This window comes from Cheilinus undulatus, linkage group 5 (assembly GCF_018320785.1).
Source record: "Cheilinus undulatus linkage group 5, ASM1832078v1, whole genome shotgun sequence".
NCBI classification, from domain to species: domain Eukaryota; kingdom Metazoa; phylum Chordata; class Actinopteri; order Labriformes; family Labridae; genus Cheilinus; species Cheilinus undulatus.
The window spans coordinates 17,109,531-17,135,485 of NC_054869.1; the positions used below are offsets into that span (position 1 = coordinate 17,109,531).

A 25,955-nucleotide genomic window follows, 5' to 3' on the forward strand; every position below is an offset into this window, starting at 1 on the left:
GCTCCCACAGGGCAACCAACTGGGCAGCCAGCTCCCAGGCCCCACACACTAAACTCCAGCCTTTCCCTTGGGCAACTGGGGTTCGATTCCCAGCTCCAACACCCCTCCACACTGTAGCCCTCCTGCCATCCACACTCAAGGAAAAATAGGTCAACTAATCAATCTCCAAAAGGAAAATAAATGTAGGGCTTTTTTGGCTCATGAGCTCCTCCCTCCAGGAAGGGTTACAATAGTAGAAACAAAACTAATATGGTGGCTCAGCAGGTAAGAGCACAGCAGTTCTATTTTGAAGATTGAGGGTTCAAGACATGATCTTCCCAACAGAGAGCACATCGTGTTGCTTCATTGTATATTTGCACTGTATTCTTAGGTTAAGTGTTGTACATCATGACTTGGAAATTATCACAAAAAACAATATCAAAAAAGATCTTCAGCAGACAAATGCCCCTCAACTCAATCCCATACACAGTGTATCTAACATTAGACGGGCTAACCTATTAACAGTTGTGGTTTGTGGCAAAGGAGGGTTCCCACACCAGGTCTGAAACTGGTCAAACAAAGGGCTGGCTTTGGCTGGCTGGTTAGTGAAGTTGTCTGTCTTGGAGACTGGGGTTCAAGACACAATGTGGGTACCCTCCGCTTTGCAACACTGCTCAGTACGTGTATCCATTTAACTATTGTATGGCATGAAATGATGAAAAAGACATTTAAGACTGTGGCAGAACAAGTACAATGAATTGATGAGGTATTACAGATACATCTGCATTAAAAATACTGTTTGAAACATGGCTAAACATTTGAATATTTGAGGGTGAGGATCTTCTAATACCCATGTTTTCAACAGCCCTCAAAGAACTCCTTCTTCCAAAAAGGGTTCTCTGTATTGAAACGGTTCTTACAGGAACCATTAGTCTTACAAAGAACCCTTGTAGAACCCTTTTTTCAGAAAAAGGTTTTTCAGAAGCAAATGATTCTGGGTAGAACTTCTGCCCTTCAAGAAGAACCCTTTTGGAACCCTTACTTCTAAGAGTGTAGCGATGCAGAACAAGAAAAGGTAAACAGATACCAGCACTGATAAATCACATCATTTCTTCCTTGATTTGAATTTACTGCCGAGGTTCTGCTTTTTTTTAGTCTGGCGGCTGAGTTATAAAATTCCGCCTTAACTTATCAGCATTTGAAAGAACAAAGAGCATCACCATATCTGCCCTATTTCTTCTTGTCTTTTCTTCCATCTCTGTTTATCTTGAATTGAAATGCATGCACACCTTCGCCCTGATACCTCTGATACTCAGCGGTATAACCACGCAGCCTTGGTTTAAGTTTTATCACAGCTTTGACCTTGACATCTGATAACAAAAAACTTAATTACAGAGCAGATTTTAGATTGTAAGATGTGATCCAGGAAATTATCAGTCATGTCTCTGCCAAGCCAACTGCTACTGTCTCAAGTATTTCAAGTATTTGGTTTAAAGACTTCTACAACAACTAAGAAATGGAGATAAATGCACAAGGGAGTTGGAAGATATTCTGTTTTTACACCTTATTTTTCAGATAAATGGTATAAAGGTCAAGCTCACAGTGTATCGGTCACATACACTGCCCTTGAAACAATAAAACTAATCATTTAAGTCTTTATGATTTTACATCTTTATGTCTAAAACACCTTATGTTACATAGGCACCCATATAACCATCTGACAGGTGAAAACCTGGGCGCGGCTCTTATTTTGGTTTCCCCTGTAGTTTCTCTTTGCTTTGGCTCTCCCCAGCAACCCTATCAAAATCCCTCTCTCGTTAATTATCAGACAGAGGAATTGATCTTGCATATTGTGATTGGCCAGCAGCTGCATCAGACCAGATAAGACCCATGTGACATCACAGGTGTGGTGACACAAGTGTGACGTTTCTCCTTCCCTCAACCCTTACACTGTTAGACAGACAGATGATAGGAGAGAGGAACGACCACGGAGCTCCTCTCACTGTCTAACCTCGTCTGATGTCGAATCTTCAGTTATTAATAAACACTCCATTTTACTGAACCTGAGGACCCTGACTCTTCTGCTGCTCTCAGGAAAACTCTCAGGAATCATGGCCCGTGTCGTAGCTCTGATCCTATTTCTGGCCTGTGTGGTAAGTTGGTCTGTTTATCTCTCTTTGTTTGGAAACTTGTGCCCACACCAGTGATTTCGTGGGGTTTCAGTCTATGACATGAGCTAACTCTGCGGGTTAAAAAAACTTTACTGTGGCCAGGTTTTTGACCAGCATTGGTCAATAAAAGGTGAAGTCAGGGGCAGTTTAAGGAATTTAGAGCCCCCGTGGAAAGATCAATATTAGGCCCTTTCCCATTTTATAAAATGATTATAGTCAGAGGACAAAGTATTTGAAAGGACATCTTCTTCAGTAACAAGCCGGAAAAGTACAGGACACTAATCTCAGTTATAATTAAATACCTAAATACCCAACAAGGCTTGTTCATCACCTCTTCGAGGAGCAACGGCACTGAACCTTACATGTCTCGAGGCCAGGTGTCACTTATAAAAACAATACATACATTCATTATCAAATATCAATTCAGTGTTTCGATATGTCTGTTTAACTGTAATTTGCCTGATACAAAGAATTCCTGGGGCTTTTCCACAGGGACTCCTCAGAAATTAAATTACATTTCGCTGCAATTTTTTTCACTCTTGGTGGTTTCTTTAAAGTCTAAATACACGCCTTAATAACTGGAAATAATTGTAGGCATGTACCACCTATTTGAACACATACTTCATATTTTTAGTGACTATGTCTTAATTGGAGCATAAGGCTCCAGCAAGAGCCTATTATTTCTCTAATGGTAAAACTGCTGGTTGAAGTTGTTTTTGTGGAACAAACAAGTAAATGTAATATTTGGAAGGAAGGGGAAATGCATAAAAGAAGTATTGATAAGGATCCAGTTGCCTGATGGTCCAAAAAGGACCATAGATAATTTGGGTTTGGCAGTGGAGTACCATAAATGTCAAACAGCTCATGCTTAGTCAGAGTCTCAGACTCAGCGAGTAACTGAGATTAATTTCCACTCATAACAGGTGACCTGTGATTCTAAGGGAAATGTATGGAAGCCATTACATGCCAAAATTTAAAATTTTTTTTTTTTGAAATAATAAACAGCATATGAATGTCTCGTTGATTTTCACACATTTAAAATCATACATATACCATAAAAAGTTGATGTATTAATAAATTTAATATAAGATGATTTTCATCTTTGAACATGTTTAGTCACTTTCAAAGATATGTTTAAGAAATGTTAGCATTTTCTATTTTTATTGAATGGGGGAAATGCATGCTAATATTGTATTTACGATGTAAAACATCAACATAAATAATAAGAGTGGAGCATATCGGCTTCATCTGTAGTCTAAGGCAGGTACTCATGAAAGAAAATATACAAACACACAATTACCAGGGGTGGAAAGTAACTTACTACATTTACTCGAGTCACTGTTGAGCCGCTTTTTTGTGTAGTTGTACTTTTTTGTGTACATTTTAAAATCACTACTTTTACTTCAACTTATGTATATTTTGAGGAAAGTATTGTACTTCACTACATTTAAAAAAGCATCAAGTACTGAGTCTGAAATGGCCATAAGTTTGACTTTCACAGCACATGACAGTCAGTGGCGAGAGAGTGATTCCACATTTCATCCTGCTGCATTTGACTTGAGGTTAAGTCTCACCTCATAAAAACAACCTGGTTATAGATTTGTCTTCTCTGATTTTACATTAAGAAAAGATCCTATTTTATTATATAACTCCCTCAGGTATCAAAAGTAGCTACTCAGTATTTTAAGTACATTTTACATGGCTTACTTTTTACTCTTACTTGAGTAGATCTATATATTACTGCTTTTACTTCTACTTAAGTATAATTCATCCAAACCAACTTTACTTTTACTTCAGTACAATAGTTTGGTACTTTTTCCACCTCTGACAATTACAGGGCATCTCAAAGGAACGTCCAATACAGCACTAAAGAAAAATTTAAAAGAACAAAATTAACACATGACAGATTTAGATATAATGATGTTCTATGTCATCGGTATGATTTATTGTAAAAACATATTTATTGCAGACAGTGGTAGATTTAGCAGCTTTCTGGCCCTAGGTGAACACACGTATGGGACCCTCCACATCCATTGCATCCCACCTTTTAAATTCTTATTTTTCACAGAAAGTCCTTCTTGTAACTTGATGTAAAACTAACCAGAAATGACTGTTGAAAATGTTTTTTAATATAGAAATGTCCCAATAGATTTTAAAATATCTATTTTGAGACTCTAAATTGGCATCTGGTAACAACATAATTTCTGGTGGTATGGAATACTAATTTTAATCAAAATGACAATTAACTCAAAGAAAAAAGCTTTCTTTTTTGAAATTTCAACCTATTTGGTCATGTTTAATAAAATAAACCTCTCAAAATGTCCAAGTGTATTTATTTGATAACATATTTGCATAGCATTTATTATAAAATGTTTGTAAAAAATAATAATTTTGATGTTTTTTTTAGTGAAAGTTACCCGAAAAAGATATATAATTCACACAAATACCTATAAATGATAATTTATGATTGGCTTTTATGCCATTATAGCAAAACAAGTATTGCTCAGTATTTCACGCTTTTAATGAGTGTGTTTACCCCTTAAAACTCCAAACGGCCTGGTGTAGGAGAAAGGGTTTAGTAAATCATGTGTTCATGGACCCCTAGCAGGCAATTGCCTACCTTTGCCTAATAGTAAAGTCTGCTTCTGATTTTGTGGTTTTCTATTTTTACTTTGATGTGAGAATAAAATTCTACCACTTGACACATAAAAACATCCATTGAAAAATTCTGAGCCAACTGAGCACAGCTGAATAACAGTCGACTGAAGTAGATACACCCATAACGACAAAACAAAAAACACATAAAAACTAATTAAACAGTTTAAAAACAGAGAGGTAAGGAAGGTTGTCACATTTCCTGATAATAAAATATTTAAATAAAAATATTTTTTCAACAAAACATTTTTAAAGTACTCTTGACACTAGCATTTTAACTTTTGTATTTATTGTAAAAAATAAATCATGTAGTCACACGTGCTGACTGGGGCTATAATAAACTCTGGGCATACTTCATTTTATTGTTTTGCAGCTTGTGGGGCTGCTCTAAGGCGCTGACGGGACTGAACCCAGAGCAGCTCTGGGATCATTATGATGCTGTAATGAATTTTGGTGTAACCACTCATTCAAATTCTTCCGAGCAAATCTTACTGATTGTAAACCTACAACTATATTCAGATTTACTGTGCAGGTTTTTAATTTCTTTACTCAGCAAGATGACCTGGTATTCACTGTCAAAATCTGTTTTTTAAATCTGTTAAGTCATGAAGACACTACATCTAGATATGTTCCCCTAATTTCCTGTAGATGTATATCATGGTTAAATCTATTGACCACTGTCCTCTATGCAGGCGCTGTCACGGGCCCAACATGAGCCTGGCTTCTGCGCCTTCTATGAGGAGTGCGGCCGTAACCCGTCCATAGGAGATAGCCTTATTCCTCCTAAGGTCCCCTGTCTCGACTACAGCCGTGCTCGTCTCCTCAAAGGAGAACACTATAAGAAACTTAAAGAGGTCTGTAAATCCTGCTTCAACTGTAAAAGAAAAGTTGTAAGGCATGGTTGAGAAGGACTCCTTGTAACTCTTTGCTTTGTTATTGAGACAATACATTCCTTTGATAACGTTTGGCTATTTGTGGCGTCTTTGTTTATTGTGCCTGTTGTTGCTGCAGGTGTGTCCCATTCTTGACCAAGGTGAGGGCAACACGTACGCCTGCTGCTCCACTCAACAGCTGTTATCCCTGAAAACAAGTCTGACCCTGTCCAAGGCAGTGCTGGTCCGCTGTCCCTCCTGTGCAGAGAACTTTGCCCACCTACACTGCATCAACACCTGCAGCCCCAACCAGACCCAAACAGTCCAAGTCACTAAGACCATGAATGTCACCAGTCCACTCGGCCAAACAAAAGAGGTGGTCGTAGGTTATAAGGCTTACATCACTAGCACCTTTGCTAACGCTTCCTTCCAGTCTTGTCAAAATGTCAGGATCCCTGCCACAGGGGGCTTCGCCATCGCCACCATGTGTGGTAAGTATGGTGCCAAGCTGTGCAACCCCCAGCGTTGGTACGACTTCCAAGGAGACTCCAGTAATGGCCTGGCTCCTCTGGACATTGACTTCAACCTCATAAATGAGGGAGACACTGCTGGACTACCAGAGGGTGTGATTCCTTACAATGGACGTGCTCTGAGATGTAACGAAACCACCCCATCCGGAGCTCAGGCCTGCTCCTGCCAGGACTGCCAAGAGTCGTGTCCAAAGATGCCAGCTCCTCCAAAGATGCCAGCTCCTCCTTTGTCTCAGGTATCAAAAGTAGCTACTCAGTACTTTAGGTACATTTTAGATGGCTTACTTTTTACTCTTACTTGAGTAGATCTATATATTACTGCTTTTACTTCTACTTAAGTATAATTCATCCAAACCAACTTTACTTTTACTTCAGTACAATAGTTTGGTACTTTTTCCACCTCTGACAATTACAGGGCATCTCAAAGGAACGTCCAATACAGCACTAAAGAAAAATTTAAAAGAACAAAATTAACACATGACAGATTTAGATATAATGATGTTCTATGTCATCAGTATGATTTATTGTAAAAACATATTTATTGCAGACAGTGGTAGATTTAGCAGCTTTCTGGCCCTAGGTGAACACACGTATGGGACCCTCCACATCCATTGCATCCCACCTTTTAAATTCTTATTTTTCACAGAAAGTCCTTCTTGTAACTTGATGTAAAACTAACCAGAAATGACTGTTGAAAATGTTTTTTTTAATATAGAAATGTCCCAGTAGATTTTAAAATGTCTATTTTGAGACTCTAAATTGGCATCTGGTAACAACATAATTTCTGGTGGTATGGAATACTAATTTTAATCAAAATGACAATTAACTCAAAGAAAAAAGCTTTCTTTTTTGAAATTTCAACCTATTTGGTCATGTTTAATAAAATAAACCTCTCAAAAATATCCAAGTGTATTTATTTGATAATATATTTGCATAGCATTTATTATAAAATGTTTGTAAAAAATAATAATTTTGATGTTTTTTTAATGAAATTTTACCCCCCAAAAAGATATATAATTCACACAAATACCTATAAATGATAATTTATGATTGGCTTTTATGCCACTATAGCAAAACAAGTATTGCTCAGTATTTCACGCTTTTAATGAGTGTGTTTACCCCTTAAAACTCCAAACGGCCTGGTGTAGGAGAAAGGGTTAAGTAAATCATGTGTTCATGGACCCCTAGCAGGCAATTGCCTACCTTTGCCTAATAGTAAAGTCTGCTTCTGATTTTGTGGTTTTCTATTTTTACTTTGATGTGAGAATAAAATTCTACCACTTGACACATAAAAACATCCATTGAAAAATTCTGAGCCAACTGAGCACAGCTGAATAACAGTCGACTGAAGTAGATACACCCATAACGACAAAACAAAAAACACATAAAAACTAATTAAACAGTTTAAAAACAGAGAGGTAAGGAAGGTTGTCACATTTCCTGATAATAAAATATTTAAATAAAAATATTTTTTCAACAAAACATTTTTAAAGTACTCTTGACACTAGCATTTTAACTTTTGTATTTATTGTAAAAAATAAATCATGTAGTCACACGTGCTGACTGGGGCTATAATAAACTCTGGGCATACTTCATTTTATTGTTTTGCAGCTTGTGGGGCTGCTCTAAGGCGCTGACGGGACTGAATCCAGAGCAGCTCTGGGATCATTATGATGCTGTAATGAATTTTGGTGTAACCACTCATTCAAATTCTTCCGAGCAAATCTTACTGATTGTAAACCTACAACTATATTCAGATTTACTGTGCAGGTTTTTAATTTCTTTACTCAGCAAGATGACCTGGTATTCACTGTCAAAATCTGTTTTTTAAATCTGTTAAGTCATGAAGACACTACATCTAGATATGTTCCCCTAATTTCCTGTAGATGTATATCATGGTTAAATCTATTGACCACTGTCCTCTATGCAGGCGCTGTCACGGGCCCAACATGAGCCTGGCTTCTGCGCCTTCTATGAGGAGTGCGGCCGTAACCCGTCCATAGGAGATAGCCTTATTCCTCCTAAGGTCCCCTGTCTTGACTACAGCCGTGCTCGTCTCCTCAAAGGAGAACACTATAAGAAACTTAAAGAGGTCTGTAAATCCTGCTTCAACTGTAAAAGAAAAGTTGTAAGGCATGGTTGAGAAGGACTCCTTGTAACTCTTTGCTTTGTTATTGAGACAATACATTCCTTTGATAACGTTTGGCTATTTGTGGCGTCTTTGTTTATTGTGCCTGTTGTTGCTGCAGGTGTGTCCCATTCTTGACCAAGGTGAGGGCAACACGTACGCCTGCTGCTCCACTCAACAGCTGTCATCCCTGAAAACAAGTCTGACCCTGTCCAAGGCAGTGCTGGTCCGCTGTCCCTCCTGTGCAGAGAACTTTGCCCACCTACACTGCATCAACACCTGCAGCCCCAACCAGACCCAAACAGTCCAAGTCACTAAGACCATGAACGTCACCAGTCCACTCGGCCAAACAAAAGAGGCGGTCGTAGGTTATAAGGCTTACATCACTAGCACCTTTGCTAACACTGCCTTCCAGTCTTGTCAAAATGTCAGGATCCCTGCCACAGGGGGCTTCGCCATCGCCACCATGTGTGGTAGGTATGGTGCCAAGCTGTGCAACCCCCAGCACTGGTACGACTTCCAAGGAGACTCCAGTAATGGCCTGGCTCCTCTGGACATTGACTTCAACCTCATAAATGAGGGGGACACTGCTGGACTACCAGAAGGTGTGATTCCTTACAATGGACGTGCTCTGAGATGTAACGAAACCACCCCATCCGGAGCTCAGGCCTGCTCCTGCCAGGACTGCCAAGAGTCGTGTCCAAAGATGCCAGCTCCTCCTTCCCCTCCATTGCCCTTCAGACTGATGGGAACGGATGGCTTCCTCGTGATCTGTATAATCTTACTCTGTCTCTTGGTTTTTGCCTTCCTTCTCTACCTTTTAGTAGCTTACTTGACAAAGTCCGAGAGAAGAAAGTACAAAGACACAGGAAAGAAAAAGGAGAAAGGCAAAGACCAGAACAGTAATGAAGTGCCTCAGCAGCCCATCGATCCATCAGAGGTGACATGTGCTGACAAGAACAGCCTGGCAGCCCAAGCTTTCCTAAGCTTACAGTTCCAACGCTGGGGAACTCTCATGGCCACTTATCCCCTCTGGGTTAGTTGTACTAAGTCATGTTTTAAGTGTTTTTCGCCTTGGTTAATAAGATACTGAATGTTTCATTTGCTGAAATTATCTTTATTCAAGGTGCTCCTGGTGTCAGCAGTATTAGTGGCTGTTTTTGCTGCTGGTCTCAAGTCCATTGAGCTTACTACAGACCCTGTTGAGTTGTGGTCTGCTCCCAACAGCCGCGCCCGCCAGGAGAAAGAATTCCATGACAAGCACTTTGAACCCTTCTTTAGGACGAACCAGTTAATCCTGACAGCACCCAGCAGAAAGGGTCACATTTATGACTCTCTACTGTTTGGACCACAGAACTTTAGTGGGCTTATTTCCAAAGACCTTGTCATTGAGCTGCTGCAGCTCCAGGAACGAATTCAGGTAAGGACTCCAGGACTGGTGCTGGAAGTTGTCTGCTTGCAAACATTTGACTTTAATCCCATTAATTGTTCCTTTTATGGCTTTTTCAGAAAATTGAGTTCTGGTCTGAGGATCTGAACCGCACAGCAACTCTTAAAGATGTGTGTTATGCACCACTGAACCCATCAAACCCCTCTCTGACGGACTGTGCAACCAACAGTCTGCCACAGTACTTCCAGAACAGTCTGGATAACATCAATGCCAAGGTTAACATGACAGAGCTGGGAGTGACCAAAGAAGTGGACTGGAGGGACCATTTAATCTACTGTCTCAAGTAAGAATTCATCAAATGAAATTTAAAACCAAACTGCTGATTGATTTAACTGGGACCTTAACCTAACCATTTTTTCTCTATCTCATCTCAAGTTCTCCCCTGTCCTTCAAGGACATAACTGATCTTGATATGAGCTGCATGGCTGATTACGGAGCACCTGTCTTTCCTTATCTGGCTGTTGGAGGCTATGAAAGTGAGTGACTTTTGTAAAATCAATCATCTTGATCGTATCATTGATCAACACGATCAAGAAGTGAAGACTCATTTTACTCATCACATCTCTCATTTTCCTAGATGACGACTTCACCAATGCCGAGGCTTTCATCATGACCTTTTCCCTCAACAACTATCCCAGAAACAGCGTCAAGTTCAAAGTGGCAATGCAATGGGAGACAGAGTTTCTTAAAATTGTCCAGGACTACCAGAAAGACCCTGCCTGCAACTTCACCTTTGCGTACATGGCAGAGGTACGATTAAATCTGCTTCCGTCCTTTTGGCATTGTGTTTTCTCTTGTCCATTCACTTCACTCTAATCCCTGTTTCCTCTCTGGTCTTCACCCCTATCTATAGCGGTCTCTAGAGGATGAGATTAATCGGACAACAGCAGAGGATATCCCCATCTTTATGATCAGCTATGCCGTCATCTTTGTTTACATCGCTGTGGCACTGGGGGAGTATTCTTCATGGAAACGTTTACTGGTAAGACTTCACAGAGCAATGTCTACCTTTGTTGTAATACTCAGCTACTTAAGTGAGAATAAAGCCTGGTATACAATGTGTGATTTTGAGCTGTCCCAGGCGAAAGATTAAAACTTTTGGCAACATCTTTCTCAGGGCTCTAAAACCGCACTATAAGACAAGTTGACAGCTGTTTTTGTGGTCCAAACATAGCCAAAGATAGAATTCTGACAGTGCCAGAAACTTAGGATGACCATCTCACAATGTGACTGCTGCTACAGACTTTGTTGACTAACAAACCAATAGGGATGCAAGAATTGACATAACGATAAATGAGACGCTGGCGCCAACAAACAAGTTAGCATTAGAATGGAGACAAAGCTAAAAACGCAAAAGTTTGTGGGAGACCAACAAGGTGAAAAATCTTGATCTCAGATGTTTTTCTAACATATGAATGCTACATTTACAACAGCTTTTTTGTTGCTTTGCTTCATTATTTACCACAGCACTGGTGGTGTAGATGGATGATGCACATGCCAGCGATTCAGTGGTGTAAAGCGTGAGTTGTCATCGTACAGTCTGCACACAGCAAACTTGATGTCGTATGAGATTCATGTTGCACGGTGTAGCATGCCAGAAACTCATAAGACTGCTAAAAATGCACAGTCTGTAGGAGGCTTTAGATTCAACTTGCCAACAATCACTGCATGAATGAATCAAGGTTATGATAGTTTTGGAATTTTCATTAGTTTTCATTTTTATTTAGTTTTTACCTTTGTTTTAGATTTCAGTTTAGTTTTCAGTTATTTTTTTCCTGCTGGTTTCTTGGTTTAGTTTTGTTTTGATTTTGAAAAAATACTTCATTTTTGTTTAGTCTTTATTAGTTTTAGTGTTAGTTTTAGTTTTGGGGGGAATATGGGACACCTGTCAAGGGCCAGACCCAAAGGGGTTCTTCACTTTTCATTTTATTTATTCAATTTTTATGTTTGTATACAACTCAAGACCTAAAATTTACCATTGTGTGAAGTTTTCTGCGATCAAATCAGGCCACTTCACTCTCTCTCTGGGCCTGGGTGTTCATGTCAGACAGTGTACTGCTGCCAAAGACTAAAACTAAGGGGATTTTTTTCTCTGATTTTATTTCATTTTGGTTTTATCACCACAGAATTTAGTTTTAGTTAGTTTTCATTTTTCTCATAAAGCTCAGTTTTTATTTAGTTTCAGTTAACTAAAATGATTTTTAACTTTTAGTTTTTTTTTTAATTATAATAACCTTGGAATAAACCATACTTTAGCACAGATATCAGCGTACCTCTGAGGATTTAGTCCTACTCATTTTATCGGTTTACATTTTATCTGCTCAATCATGTGGGTATGTCAATATTGTTGCTGTTTGAATAAGGCTTTAAGAGCTGTTGTGCACGATCACAGCCACCCAGATGCTTAAATGCAGATGCTAAGTCTTGTTTACCATTAAAAAAAGAGATCTTTGCATTGCTTGTCTGGGATACAGTATGCCTTCACCAAGACAGTAAAGTTGTTGAAGCAGTACTTATCACATATATGATAAGGATAAAGCACTGTAGTGGGGCTGTGTCAGCTGTATAGGGCTTATCTTTATGTCAGAGCTCATGGGTTTATTAGCCATGAAGTTATACAGCACAGAAGACATGATACAGTTAAAGATATGGGTTTTCAAGAAAAAGTTCACTGAGTTGAATGCAAATCTGGATTTTTTTTCTTTGTGTCATAAAGGTGGACTCCAAGTTCCTAGTGGGTTTGGGTGGGATCTTGGTGGTCGGCTGTTCTGTCCTGGCCTCTATGGGTTTCTACTCCTGGATTGGTATCCCCTCCTCGCTGGTCATCCTGCAGGTAGTGCCATTCCTGGTGCTTGCTGTTGGAGCCGACAACATCTTCATCTTCGTGCTGGAGTACCAGGTGGGGATATATGTGCATTTCAGGAATCAACAGTTAGCTGGTACTCAAGCTTTGTGTACCATTTTCATCGATGACACCCTACTTTTCCTCACTAACAGAGAGATGTACGGAGACCCGGAGAGAAGAGAGAGCAGCAGATTGGCCGGGTCCTTGGAAGTGTAGCCCCCAGCATGCTCTTGTGCAGTCTATCTGAGGCAGTCTGTTTCTTTCTAGGTAGGTAATTTTGAATTCTTCTATGGCAATATTGGCTTGGCTTGACCACAGTGCAATTCTGTCCACATTCAGTGTTTAACAGGGACCATCAGGTTTCTGTTTAATGTGTTTATCTTTATGTCTCTGTTCTGTGACCTCAGGGGGCCTGTCCACCATGCCAGCGGTGAAGTCCTTTGCACTGTATGCTGCTATGGCCGTGCTCATGGACTTCATCCTACAGATGACAGCATTCGTGGCACTGCTGTCCCTGGATGCCCGCCGCCAAGACAACAACCGCTGTGAACTGTTGTGCTGTGTTAAAGTGTCAAAACAGCGTCCAAACAAGCCAAATGAGGGCTTCCTGCTACCTTTCATGAGGAAATACTACGCTCCTGTCCTACTGCACAGAGTCACCAGATTCATAGTGGTAAAGCTATCAATTCTCTAGCCATACAATAAATTAATTCTGTTATATATTGGTATTTTAAGCCTATATATCTGGCCTGATCAGAGATTTTTTTAAATTAAACTCTAGCCTCTTGTGTGCCTTCAATGTAAAATCAAAGGTTATTAGCTGGGTGTTAATAGGATTTGTGTTGCTGTGTTCTCATCAGATGCTGGTTTTCATCTTTATGCTCTGTGGATCATTATTCCTCATGTTTAATGTCACTGTGGGTCTGGATCAGGAGCTGGCCATGCCAAAGGTCAGTATGCTTTTGTATCTTCATACTTGCAAAAGAGAGTCTTCTTTTGTTGATGGACTAATGAACACATTAAAAGCAGGATACTTTAAGAACAGAGTATGAGAATGTAAAAAGAAGTCACAAGAGAGTATTGCAGTATTTTTGAATGCAATTATACAGCATTGTATACAGTCTTTATGTCAATAATTTCAACTAGGTTAACCTGGATGTTACTTTGAAGGAAAAAATCAGGAGAGCAGCCAGCTACCAGCCTTAAAATGAGGAACATTAAGCACCTTGTGAAGAATTCAGGTTTCCCAAATAAAGCGCATTGTCCTACAGACTCTGAAAAAAAGCACAGCTGTGTGTACTTTGGCCACTGGCCCAAGATGTTAATTCTCATAATTAAATCCCCTTTTTTGTTCAAACATAAAAAATTTTTCTAGATACCAAGGCTTTATTCTTTTACAGCTTTATTCTTGTAACATCACACCTCCAACCCCATAGTGCTTTGACTCTATTCCTTTATGAATTCAGCCACATAATCCTACAGTTAAGTAAGAAATACTTACGTCATACATTTTATCATTTTACTGCCAAATGGATATACAGTTTTACTTAGCGAAGAAAGCTCTGCTAAAAGGATGCTCCCTGGGTTTGTCAAGCAGCATACTTTGACTTTCCAGGTAGTGCACAGTTAGAAACCCCCATATGGATAGATACATTTATGATAATGCATATTGAAAATAATAAGAAAAGTTCAAAAGCAATTAATTAATCCATAGTACCATGAATCTAAATATGAAGGTGTAACAAGCTTTATGCTATAAAGGAGGAGGTTAAGCTTTGCCAGCAGCAGCAGCCTGATACGTCAGCATTAATGCAAGCAGGGATTACTTAGAATCACGTAATATTTAAATACACCACTGTTTTGAAAGAAAAAGCTGTGATTGGCTGTGGGAGCTGGGAGGCAATAGTTAAGATCAGCTTTCTGTCAGCTCTGTGTCCTGCATGAACCAATGCGAGGCTTCAAGTTTATTCCCTTGCACTATTTTATTCCCTTGGACTATTTTCTTGTGAGGTTATGACTGTATTCTCTTAGTACTGCCACTTTAGCCTTTAATATTAGCACTATATCCTCATGATATATTATTCACTTGCAACATTATAAATTATGTAATTCAATTATCTTAAAACAAGTGATGTCAGTTTTTAAGAAAAATATTCTAATTGGTTATAGGCTTGTAATTATGTAATCAAAATTAATCACATATGTTGATGATTTAAGAAAGATTGCATTACTGGTGGATTTAATAATAACCGTAATAAAACAATCATAAAAACAGGCTTCTAGGATGGTTTTAATCTGTGGATTTTATCAAGAAAATCCTAAAATTAAGAGCACAGAGAATATTTATGTGTTCCAATCAAAGTTACTCTAATTGTAACTCATAAATAGGTCAGCTGTTTTATGGCAACAGACACTGTGATTAATGATTAATAAACATACACTTCTAAATCATATTTTTCGCCACCTGTGATTAATTAACTGAAAATTTTGACAGCCACTGACAACTTAAGTCTTGTAATATTGAGACTTTATTCTTCTATTGTTCTGCTTTTGTTTTACATAAATGCATTTCATTCTTGAAATGGACCAAAAATATACCTCTAATACTGTGCTGTACTTTAATGTAAACATCGCAATGATTGTTTTCCTCTTATTGCAGGGCTCCTATATGTTGGACTATTTCTCTTATCTGTACAAATATTTTGAGGTTGGAGTTCCTGTTTATTTCGTAACAAAAAAAGGCTTCAACTTCAACACTGTGGAGGGCATGAATGCGGTGTGCTCCAGCGTGGGCTGTGATCAGTTCTCGCTTACCCAGAAGGTCCAGTACGCTGCCAACTACCCCGATTTGTAAGTTTGTTTTTATCATCAAACTATTCTACACTACATCGACTAGTCAGTTATTCTTAGCGGAGGGACATTTTCTGTCTTCGTCCTTCAAATTATTATTTTCCTCTGACAGATCCTTGAACTTACTGATATCATAGTAGCAACCTCTTACATACTGGCCATCAGATAAGTTAATAATAAACTCAGTTACATGATCTCCACTGAGTAGATAAAGGGTTTCTCTTACTGGCTGTGCCAGGCAGAGAGAGTACGCATTAAACATCCCCTATAGTTTCTATTTGAAGGATATTAAGAGCCATGTATGTACTCAGTGTAAAGCCCATTCAGGCAAATCTGTCATTTGTGGCTCTAAGATGAATGCTTTTTTTTAAATGGACACGTAAAATCTGTTTACATGTGCATATGACGGGGCTATTCAATAGAAACAGAAAGTAGCAAATGCACCATAGTTTCCCTATCGAGTTAAGTATAGATTAATTTTACATGTAAAACCAAACAGAAAACTTTTGAACAATTAGTAGGTCTCTTATTAGATAATTTTATTACCCAGGGATTAATGTGACATGGTGTTGATTATAACTGACAACACACTTGAGTGTTCCTGAGATAAGGAAGATTATGAATCTGACTTATCTTCCTCTCTGGAGCCTTATCAGCTTTTTTTTACTGATAACTGGTAAATCTTATTACAGTAGGCTTTATATTGTTATATGACAGCAAAATATTGAAAAAAAAGCAGTAGCATTTTGCAAGAAATACTTGTTTGTCAGTTGTGTTACGTTTCTGTTAGCTTGCTATAGTTAGCTTGAATGGTGCTACTTACAAAGTTAGCAACAAAGCATGTATCACTTTCAAAAGTTAAGTACTATGTAAAACACACCTTATCATAATATCTTGTGGAGTAATAGTGAAATTTACTAAATTTTATTTCTTACTGGCTGGTCCTGTCAAAGTCTTTATGCTAGCTAGTCAATGCTAACCTGGTGCGAGCTCAAACTTTATTTTTTCTAGCTTTCAGCAATTTATACTTTCAGCCTATTTCCTGAATGGTTAAACTTTTCTGAGGAAATATAGCATCCTGTTTAAGTGACATTAAAGAGAAACTACAGCAGAAAATTAACTGGTTAAGGACAGAGGTGGAAAAAGTATACAACTACTGCACTTAAGTAAAATACAATTACTCTGGTTAAAATTTACTTAATTAAAAGTAAAATAACTGGCCTATAAATTTACCCAAGTAAAATTAAAATGAAAGAGTATTTGATTTTAAAGTTCGAGTTCTGGGTAGCTACTAAGGAGCTGTACAGTAGAATATTATCTTTCTTTAGTGGCAAGAACAACAAGAGAATAGATCCCCAATCAGGTTGTTCAGGTAAATTCATGACTCCATAATAAAGTTAAATACACAGCAAAATTTAAAGTTTTAATCAAGGTGAAATTTAACACTTAAATTACATAAATGACTCTGTTGGTCCACACTACAAATAATCAAACTACTCTTAACTCTTGAAAACCTGGTGAGGTGGGTCTCCTCTGCTAGTAACACAACAGAAAATCAACATTATAACAAGGCAAAGCATACTGATGAAGAATACCATGCACCCTTTAGGATCACCTAAAGTCACAGACATGAACTCAATGGATAACTTCACTCATTGTGCAAACTGTCTAATCGCAAAAACAACAATCCACCAAAAACATCACCAAGAGAGCCCCAGCAGGGATCAATGTACATCAGGCAACATCCAAACCCAACTACAAATGTATAAAACACATCTAAACACTCTGCCCAAGGGCATGATGGTGAACTTTGCCCACACATCCCCCCCAGATTTGAAATCGCAGAGGGCAGAGCTTAGATTTATTGACTCTTTACAGAGCTGAACCAACACAAGTCAAACAAGTCTAGTTTACTCAGAATGGAGTTAAAATTACACTTTGGAAGTTAAAAACAAAACTGAAATGTTTAACCCAGAGGTATCATCGCTCCAGTTTTTGCTGTGTTTATCAGCTGTTGTGGGATGTAATGTTGAATCATTCTTTCTCTATGTGCTACTGTGTGGTCAGCAGAGGTGGGAAAGTACAAGACTATTATACTCGAGTAAAACTAGAATGGCCGTCTGAGGCGGCAAACCCACACCTAAGCAGCGCCACCGAGGAACTTACATGCAACTTGGTTTGGTGTAGTTTGGTTGATGTTTCATGGAGATATGCACAATATTGAAAAACGTTCCCATTGATTACTATGGTGTTCAAAATTTTGAAGCCTGAGAAAAACCGGACGGGTGCGTGGATCATCACCACCAAAATCTAATCGATTCTTCCCTGTCACTATCCAAATATTCCCTGAAAGTTTGGTGAAGATCCGACTTTCTGTTCTTGAGTTATCCTGTACACATACAAACAAACAAACAAACAAACAAAGATACAGAACCCTTTACATAACCCCCTGCCGATTTCATCGGCGTGGGTAAAACACAATTACTCTGGTTTTAACTTACTTAAGTAGAAGCAAAATTACGGATTTCAAAACGATCTCAAAAAAGTATAAGTACAAAAACACCTACTAAATTAGAGTTCTTTGAGTAAATGCTATTAGTTACTTTCCATCCCTGGTTAAGGAGCAGTATCTCATTTCTCATTTTATACTCACTATCAAGTTGTGGTTAAATAAGTTTTAAGACATTTTACATCTGCCTTTCTTACTGTCGACGTGCTCTGTAGATCCTACATGGCTATTCCTGCTAACTCCTGGGTGGATGACTTCATCGACTGGCTGAACCCTGGATCCAGATGTTGCCGTCTTTACACCATCGGTCCAAACAAAGGGAAGTTCTGCCCTGCGAGTGAATGTAAGGAAACTTTACACTGATGCACATTTTTCACATTAAAGACGTATCATTTCTTTATTAACACTTTACCTGCTGCCATGTCTCAACAGCTCCTTTACTGTGTGGGAAAAAGTGTATGGCTACTCCTTCAGATGGCGTTCTCAGGCCCACTGTGGAACAATTCAACCGCTTCCTCCCGGACTTCCTGGGTAACAGGCCGGACCTGCAGTGTCCCAAAGGGTATGTGCAATATCTACATGTAAAGCATAAAATAAGGGCAGCATTTTTCTTTTATATTTTATTTTGAAGTTTTAGTATAAGTTTATTTCAAGTCCATTCTCACGTCACTCCTAATCCTTTCTCTCCTCAGAGGTCTTGGAGCATATGATACAGCTGTGGTACAAGATGAGAATGGGGAAATTATAGGTAAGTCATATCTAATCAATTTAAATCTGTCAAAAATCTTATATTTCTTTTAATAAAAATGCTAACCTGAAGGATTTTTCTTCTGTTTTCAGCCAGTCGCTTCATGGCTTACCACACGCCTTTAACAAACTCACAAGAGTTCACCGCTGCGTTGAAGAAGTCCAGAGAGCTAGCCCACAACATCACTTTAGGCATGAGGAATCTATCAGAGACCTCACCTGACTTTGAAGTATTTCCTTACACGTATGTACCTTTATATCCTAAACCCCTGCTCATCTTAAATCCCCTTTTCTTGCCTCTCAAGCTCTGTAAATCTATCTCTACAATAAATCTTTTCATTCTGTGGTTTCTGACTGGTATTTCTATACTTTTTCCCTCCAGGGTGACGAATGTATTTTACGAGCAGTACCTGACGATCGTGCCTGAAGGGCTCTTTAACATCTCTCTGTGTCTACTGCCGACCTTTGTGGTTTGCTGTCTGCTGCTGGGCTTGGATCTGCGCTCTGGTCTGCTAAACCTCATCACCATCATCATGATTATCGTGGATACCGTTGGTGTCATGACACTTTGGAGCATTGATTACAATGCAGTGGCCCTCATCAATCTGGTCACGGTAAGCATCTTCACATTTATAATAAATGCCTGAGTTACACCTTAAAGTATTGATTCTGACTGCTGTAGTTGTTAAACAAAACCCCTGTGTGATGAAAGATACTACTGGGTTACATCATGTGTAGTGTAGGATGTAATGATAGCCCCTCACCAGAAATGGTTATTTAAATATTTAGGCCTCCACTGTTTTTATTTTATTCTCTCTTTTGATCTGTTTTAATTTACCTGAAAGGATGTTTCCAGGAAGGGGGTGTGTCCAAAAGGATGGACCCAGGCCTGCCTGACTCCATCCTTTAATCTGATTGGCCGCCCCTGATGCTGCCTAAAAATATTCAATTGTGATTGGCAGTTTTCCTCCTCAGAAATTGGACTTGTGACAAAACATCAACGGGCTGTGTTGCATGTAGCACGTTGCCTCTTGTTAGTATTCTAAATTGTGACTCTGAAATTGGCCTGGGCAGTTGATCAAAATTTAGATTACATCACAATATGGTCTGTTGTAACTTGCAAATTGCAGAGGTTGCAATATGTCTTTGACCTGAAATGTATTTCAAAACACCAGTTTAAGACTTTTTTTAAGGCAGGGATGTTATGTGCTTCACATCATATAAACATTTCTGTTTCATTTTTTTCTAGAATAGCTGGAAAAAATCACACTTTTCTTGTTCTTTTATGTTTACCATATTAAAAGTGAGAATAACATTAAATCATCAATCCCTTCAATTAAAAAAATCATAGTAAATTTGCTATGACTCAAAATAAGCCTTAGTTTAATTTACCAAATACTGTGTTCATGATAATAAAGACTGATTTACTGCTTGTGTGTTGAGAAAAACACAAGATGGGGAACTTGCATCTGAAATCACTATTGCAATATTGGGGCAGGGGGCCGCAATTAGATTATTCTCGCATATTGTTCAGCTCTGCTTGCTTGGATCATGGCCCAAATGATATGATATGGCATTGCAATATATTTTCTTTCTGCTGCATATATCATGACTTTTAAATAGCAAGAAACTTAACAAGGTGAATGCATTGTCTTTTTTATGTGCATTCATTTGATTTTTCAACAATTAGGTTTTTCTATTTGGACCTTTAAGCAATATTTGGCATTCAAATCATTTTTCCATGGGCTAAACTTATTTACCATTTCAAATGATTGCAATGCCTAATAAAACGAAAGCCCACTATGCTGAGTTGTTTCAGTCTCACACGCTGCAGTGCACACCTGCAGCTTTAAAGGAAACAATCAACAGCATGCTTGTGCGGAAAAATGTCATGAGGTGCTGCTGGTGGCAGGAATATACCCAAATAAGCTCGGCCTCACGTTGTTGAGTTTCTGCTGTGGGCGTTGTGCAGATGCATCTGTGACTGTAGCAGAGCCACCTGTAGCCTGTGTGAACATGCAAGGGAAACAGACTGTACATACACAGTGTTAACGATGAAAGTAGACATACTTTTACTGTAGCTTAGTCTTAAAAATGAGTAGGGATACACAGTGTTACTGTGATATGCTTCTATTAGCATCTAATAGCTGTAAATATTGGCCATACGCACAGGTAAGTTCATTTTAGCTGGACTAACAGCTCTACTTCAGCTGGAGTCTTATTCTTTATTTACTGTCATTCCCTACACTTTAAAGTGTGTTTTATGGACTCAAATTTGTTAATTTGCTCATCCTCAGTCTTAAGATTGTGTTTTATAAGATTTCTAAGATTGTGTTTTCTATCTGCTAAAACCAATTTGCAAATATCAGTATATCGGATATTGGCAAAAACCCAATATCATGCATCCTAAAAATGAGAAAAGTATTATAAATTTGTTGTATATACAGTGCTTAACAAATTTATTAGACCACCTTTCATATTTGTCTCAAAGACCATCCAGCATCATAAAGTGCTTTAATGCAGACTCTTTCATTTTGAGTGAGCCCTCCAGGTTTTCCCATTTTGAACAGGAATGAGGAATTTAAAACTGAATTCACCCAAATTTGGGCCGGCTCACTGGGCTTCTCTGAGAAGTCAGAAATTAATCAAGCATAACATTCAACCATTAAAACTCATTTTTCTGTTCAGGAATGCAAGTAAATAACTATAATTTGACATATAACAATCAAGGAATTATAACGCGCTTTATTATTTTTTCAGTTTTTTTGTAAATCAGTAACTTTGAAAATTCATGGATAACAATAATGATTATATTTTAGCATTAAAAATATCATTTGGGTTAAAGAGCGTCTACATATTGGTGTATTAACCATTGCAGAAACATAAAAAAATGATTTTGGTAATTACCAATGCTGTTAATTTAGGGCAGCTGTGGCATAAACCTTACTTTGGTTAGGGTTAGGGTGGTCTAATAAATTTGTTAAGCACTGTATGTTATTAATCTAAAAAGGATGGACAGGAAAATGGAATCTGTAACACACTGTAATGCCAATAGTTAAGGTAGGTATGATAAGTGGAGTAGAAATGCTAATGGTATTCATACATGTGCATGCACACAAAATTCATGTCACCCCTACACAAGTAAGTGCCCAAATTGAGCCATCAAAGTGAAACAGTCCAGACATGCCCCTGTACCCTAACATTATAAAAAGCACATTCCTGAATACTCCTTTTTAATACTCAGTTATAAAGCTTCAGTTAGACGAGATGTTAAAACTACAATTCATAATCATTATTAGTTAGAATTGTGTATTCTTTTGCATGTCCGTTTGTTAGACCAGCACTCAGCTGATATGCATGTTAAAAATCTCTAACCTTTGTTTTTGTTGTAATAACAATTAAGAAGTGAGATAAATATAAAATTAATTTCATGCTTTCATTTTGTTTAGTACAGTAAATTAATTTCTGTTTCTTTCTTTTGTAACTCACCTCTCTGTGTTGCTTGCAGGCTGTGGGAATCTCTGTGGAGTTTGTGTCTCATATGACGAGATCGTTTGCACTCAGCACTAAACCAACACATGTCGAGAGAGCGAAGGAGGCCACAGCCAACATGGGCAGCGCGGTGAGTTACATTAATCCAAAGCAGACACTGTCAATCATTCATAAATAGGAGACAAAAATCATTTAAATACACAGTCACATGTAGAGCCACACAAAAATCCCATCAGTTCAGTATTAGCTTCCTGAGTCAATGTGTATTTTGTTGCCCTGCAGGTGTTTGCTGGTGTTGCTATGACCAACCTGCCAGGCATCCTGGTGTTGGCGTTTGCAAAAGCACAGCTTATCCAGATCTTCTTCTTTCGACTAAATCTGGTCATCACCCTGCTGGGCCTGGCTCACGGACTCATATTCCTCCCTGTGCTGCTCAGCTACTTTGGTATGTTCTCAAAAGGTTCTTGTTATGTTTGCAACAGAATGGATTTGATGAGCCACTGTAAAAATCAAACATTTTACATTTTAACGTTTCCTTCCTCAGGTCCTGGTGTGAATAAGGCTGTGTTGCTGCAGCAGCAGCAAGCTAAAGCAAGGGCCGAGCTGGAGGTGGAGATGAGAAACACAATGAAAAATGTCTATGAGAACATGAGTTATGAAGACGATGAGATAAAACCGAAACCAGATACAAATGTGTCTAAGGATGAGAAAAGTTCACACATCCTAGAAGAGCATCAGGAAAGAGGAGAAAATTGATTCTTTCTGAGCACAAATTAAAAAAAAACTTTAAGCTAAATACCTCTGTAACAAACTGAACAAGGATGGACACTAAAAAAGGACAAAGTTAGAAAACAAGGACTCCTGTTTTTGTGTCTGCATGTAAAACATTAACTATGTACCTCAATCAGAAATGGACCTGCAGGACTGAAGACAGCAACACACAGTTCTGCAGTATTTCTAAGCACAGAATGGATGACTGCAGCAAACAAAAACAGTCCTGCCTCAGCCCATAAGGAGCTTCACATCCGTCTTCATATGAGCTGCAGCTGGACACCACTCACCGTTCAACTGTCTTTTTTTCTCTGTGAACAGGACGGGAAACTGACAAATGTTCCTGAAAGTGTCATTTTGTATGTTTTTTATTGAATGTGATTATTTTGTATGTATGAATACTGCAGATTAGCACTGAGAATAGTGATTTAAAGGAACACACACTCCAGCATTCATGTTATGGTTCCATTAGTAGTAGTGTGGTGGCAATGTTATAAAAAGTGCAATCAGAAAAAAATGTGTTTCAATGTAATGCTAAAAATTATTTATGGCAAAAGAAAAACATGAAAGAAAAATGTTTGAAAGATGTTTAAAAATATCTTGCGTGTGGTAGCTTTTATTTGTTCTACTTGGTATTGTTCCTCCATTGTCAGATTTAAGGCAAGTTGAGCTGCAGTCACATCAATGCAGTGATTTATATTTACTAAATTTTACTCGATATATTGCACCAGCCTTTAATTCGTCCACAGTTTTTGAGTCATAAAGGATAAGAAGGTGAATAATTAAATGCAGCCAGGCTGGAAGTTCAGATATCGCATTCACCCTTCCTGATGTCTCAGTTCAACTTATGAGTCTTATTTGCATTTAATAAATGCAACCACATTTAAATTCACTGTAGTGCATTTATTTTTTAATATACCAATAAAATGGTTATTTAACAGCCACTTCATGCAGTAATGTTGGGAAATATTTTTGTGAAAGTTTTGTCAAAGAAGAAAATTCGGACATGGCTGCCAAGGCCTTGAGCTTTCCTTTCCCACTCTCCCAAGTATTTGGAGAAAAATGGACTGACATTATTCATCATCATCATCATCAATCATCTTCGTTATTCCCATTCTGGAGGATGAATGTAAATTATCCATTAGGCGTCTTTTTTTTTTTTATATTTCATCTATGTAAATACTATCATTAGGAATGTTTCCAAACAATCATACAGGCATTTTAAAGCCAAACAATAGAAGCTGCCTGTGTTGCAAACACAACTCCAGCTAACTTTGAAGTAAACAAGTAACAAGCAAAGAGCTAGGGCTTAGGAGGGTCCAGTGAATCTTGGTTACAGCACTGTGAACCAAATGCATCCCTGCCTGCCTGTAGTCAAACGTTGGGCTGAAAAATGAAGGCTTATTCTGGTCTTCTCCAGAATAAGCACCAAACATTTCTTTTCCTGCATTTTTTATCTATTTTCTGGTTTAAATTTGTGCATTTTCTGCACCAGGGAGAGAGTGACTGAACAGATGTAGAAGTACTAGAGCTGATTCTATGATAAATCAGATTTAGCATATCAACACATTCTATTTCTTCACAATCTAAAATCATCCTATTAAGCACCCCCTACGTAACAAATAAAGAAACAATTAAGTATATTTCTATAGAGATTATTTTGTTTATACAAACAGGATTAAAAATTTTTGTGGCATTAACTGTTTATGTTTTTTGTTTTGTTTGGGCTTTCTTAAATATATGAGGGTTTAAAATGGGGAAAGCAATGGATGAGGAAGGCCCCAAAATTACCAAGTCTGGCACTGAGCATGTAAACGCTAGCAACACACACAGTGCTTCTGTTGCAGCTACTATCGACACTCCTTGACCCGCCTCCAGACAATCTTGGTTGTTGCTAAGCCAGTACTGATGGGAATTATGGCTCTTTTTACTGATCTGGGTTATTTGGCTCTTCATTTGAGTATCACTTTGGCTTCATTTGGTCTGCCACATTTAGAAATGTCATGACATGTTGATATTTATGATAGTATTTTACTTCAATTATGCTTCATTTTTAAGTAATAAAATTACCATGCAATTGTTTTTCAAAATATACTGTCTCCTGAAAATAAATTGGGGGTCAGATGAAATCTGCTCACTGGCTGGGCTGTATGAGACACATGATATAAAATAAAACAATGTTACACCATCAGGCTCATGTCCTGGTGGGCCTGTGGTAGAGCAGTGTGGAGAAAGTATCATCACTACTTATCAATTAAACAACACATGTACTGAGCTACTGCATTATAAAAGAAACTAACTGATTGGGAAAATAACTTAAGTGTTACTCAATTTTGCCTAAATATTTACAATCAATCATACAAATAATATTCACTTATATAAGTGTATACTTTTAAAACACATGATCTTTACCTGCACTGGTTGTTGGTGCTGGACTGTGGGGGATTAGTTTAGCAGGAGCATGTTGGTTGGGTAGGTGCTGTTTGAAATACAAATCACTATTTTTGGCTGTAGACAGTTTTTCTTCTCCTGCACCGACAATAACTTGCGCTATGTTCTGGTCCTTTGAATTAAAATAATATAATAATGCTAGTGTTTCTAAGACAGAAAGCTCACATCTGAGTGATACCAGCCTGTGTTTACGACATGTCTTTTTTCCCAGGATGCAACTCTGCCGATGTTAGCTTAATGTCGCCTGCATATCAGTAAACCGAAATAGTAAATTTTTAGGCTACTTCAGTGATTAGCCAGTTCTTTTTAACGTCCATAATTGTAAGGACATTATTGAATTTGAAAATTAACTTGACTTCACAACTACTTACCGCAAATAGACCGAGGCCTAGTCGAGGTGTGTAGCTAGCTGACATTTTACTATCAACACTGTTTGTTCCCTCCGTGACGGTCAAACCTGACCTTCCCCTTTCTAATGTCTGTTTCTGTTTAACTTTTGGTGTTA

At 38.2% G+C, this 25,955-nt stretch overlaps 1 protein-coding gene across 2 annotated transcripts; it reads left to right on the forward strand.

The window, feature by feature from the left end:
• Positions 1-1,952: 1,952 nt before the first annotated feature.
• npc1l1 (NPC1-like 1) lies at positions 1,953-23,955 on the forward strand. Of its 2 annotated transcripts, XM_041786639.1 has the most exons (23): positions 1,953-2,132; positions 5,498-5,659; positions 5,817-6,443; positions 8,138-8,299; positions 8,457-9,371; positions 9,462-9,755; positions 9,845-10,068; positions 10,161-10,261; positions 10,363-10,535; positions 10,639-10,767; positions 12,502-12,684; positions 12,783-12,897; positions 13,038-13,303; positions 13,491-13,580; positions 15,290-15,480; positions 18,205-18,332; positions 18,422-18,551; positions 18,682-18,737; positions 18,830-18,980; positions 19,119-19,350; positions 22,245-22,358; positions 22,511-22,673; positions 22,773-23,955. In XM_041786639.1, the coding sequence occupies exons 1-23, from the start codon at positions 2,091-2,093 to the stop codon at positions 22,982-22,984; spliced, it is 4,860 nt and encodes a 1,619-aa protein (XP_041642573.1). In that variant the 5' UTR covers positions 1,953-2,090; the 3' UTR covers positions 22,985-23,955. The 2 variants fall into 2 exon arrangements, with proteins under 2 accessions (XP_041642573.1, XP_041642574.1); XM_041786640.1 differs by lacking the exon at positions 5,498-5,659.
• Positions 23,956-25,955: the final 2,000 nt, after the last annotated feature.